The 1,996-nt window shown below is 40.1% G+C and overlaps 1 protein-coding gene across 1 annotated transcript; it reads left to right on the top strand.

Annotated features, from left to right (window-relative positions):
* Positions 1–1,447, top strand: LOC121298793. The gene is made up of 2 exons (XM_041226010.1): positions 1–283; positions 628–1,447. The coding sequence occupies exons 1-2, from the start codon at positions 148–150 to the stop codon at positions 1,359–1,361; spliced, it is 870 nt and encodes a 289-aa protein (XP_041081944.1). The 5' UTR covers positions 1–147; the 3' UTR covers positions 1,362–1,447.
* The last annotated feature ends 549 nt before the right edge of the window (positions 1,448–1,996 follow it).

The raw sequence follows: 1,996 nt of genomic DNA, 5'->3' as shown, positions 1-1,996 counted from the left end.
ACTAGAGAATACCTGAACAGCCTGGAATTCAATTCAGATATTTATTCCTATTTAACAGTTATTTTTCTCCTTTCTAAATGACAATTTGGAAGAAATAGCTTTTGGAATGTAGCTCATTGTCTTTGCTGTTTTCGAAAGACCTCTGATATGCTGAATAGTGGCGATGAGAATGATGGGGATATGAGTGCCTCCCAGTCACCCCTGAACAGCTCTTTCTTCAAACCCAACCTCAACATAGAAACCTGCACCCTTGTGTTTTTTGATTTGATGACCACTGGACAAGGTACAGTATTTAATTCATTTATTTGTTTACTGTATAGCTGAGGTCAAATATAAGCTATAATGCATCTATAATACACCTTGAAGGTGTAACCTCTGACTGCCACAGGCAGTAGCCCTTACCAAAAGTAGTAGCCCTACTGTACAGTGGTGACAGTATTGACTCTGATGCTGTTTAATCAACTGTATTAAACTGTAGTATTTTAGGGCAGTCTAGTTACATTTTGTATTATTTTGTATGTCTAATTTCCCACACAAGCTACAAAAACTACATCATGGAAAATGTAAACAATGGATTGGGAGTAGAGAAAAAGTAATTCACCACTGCTCCATTTGTCTTCTTTACAGAACAAGCACCTGATATTATCCAGCTGTCTGCTATCAGCCAAGACAAGACTTTTGAGGTCTCCATACTACCTCCCCAGCAGATCGAAGTACGCGTCAATGCGGTCCAAACCAAGACCCGCACTGAGGCCCTGACGGCCTTCCTGGCCTTCCTCCGCACGCTGGTTCAGCCTACAATACTAGCAGGGCACAACATCTGGAAGAACAATTGCCGCATTCTGTGTAGGCATCTTGATGAACTCGGCCTGAAAGATCAGTTACAGGAGTTAGTGTCCGGCTTTCTGGACACTGAATCTTTGGCTAGAGACAACTTAAAATACAAAGAAATCAAGAAGTTCTCCCAGCAGGATCTGGCAAAGGTGTTGCTCAAAAAAACATATCCAGCGCACAACACTTTAGCAGCTGTCAGAAATTTGCAGGAGCTCTACCAATCCTTACGCCCTGCTCAAGAGAAGCACCTGTTCTCCCTTGTTCAGTTGGAAGCTCACATTTCTCTGCAGCCTCTAGTCTTGGCGATGGCTGTCACTAAACCCTCAGCTCAGACACTGGCTCAACAGGGTATCAGTTTTGAGACCATGAAGCGAGCATATCAGGAAGATCCTAAAAAGGGCTTGAAGCATTTGTTGAGACATCTGCATAATGAGTTGGGTCCCAACAGACTTTCTACAACCATCAGACACACACAGGCCTTTTTTATCAAAGCTAGAGCATTAGAGATGGGTAATTCAATACACTGAATAAAAGTTTATTAACTTATGATAACTAGTTTGACTGCCATGTTACAAATGTTGTAATCCTTCTATAAAAATCTTTGTTAAATCAGGCAATGTGTAGCAGTTTATGACTGTGGGCTGTCAGTTTCAGAAATAGCATTGCCAACCCTTATGCAAGTTTCCCATAGTAAAAGTAAATAAATCGAGGGGTATGGTGAAGCATATTAATAAACATGACAAACCAGGGTAAACTGTTGTAATTGCACAGTATAACCATGGGAAAAGTATGGAAAAACAGCAAAAATACTGTGGTAAACTTTTATAAGGGAAATCCTGATCGCTCAGACATATGTAAAGAAATATTAGTTTTTTATGTGTTATGCGTTTTGTTTTGTGTTATGTGTTTTATACATTTAAGAGTTATTGTTTTAGGTATTTTATTCAGTAGATCATTGGAAAATATTACTTAGATGAGCCAGTGCATGCACTTTGCCCTTGTCATAAGCAGTGAAAAGGTCTCAGTATTCAGAGGTAGTGCCCTCTTCAGTACACTGTTTCCTAGAATTAACACAGACTGAACCTCTACTAAACTCCAGCTCGTTCTTCTTACTGTATATGTCCTGGAACTCACCAGTCATTTCTAGCAGACTCGTGTGCTG

Source organism: Polyodon spathula, chromosome 24 (genome assembly GCF_017654505.1).
Source record: "Polyodon spathula isolate WHYD16114869_AA chromosome 24, ASM1765450v1, whole genome shotgun sequence".
NCBI classification, from domain to species: domain Eukaryota; kingdom Metazoa; phylum Chordata; class Actinopteri; order Acipenseriformes; family Polyodontidae; genus Polyodon; species Polyodon spathula.
Note: the sequence above shows the minus strand (reverse complement) of the source record. Positions and strands in the feature narration are given on the sequence as shown.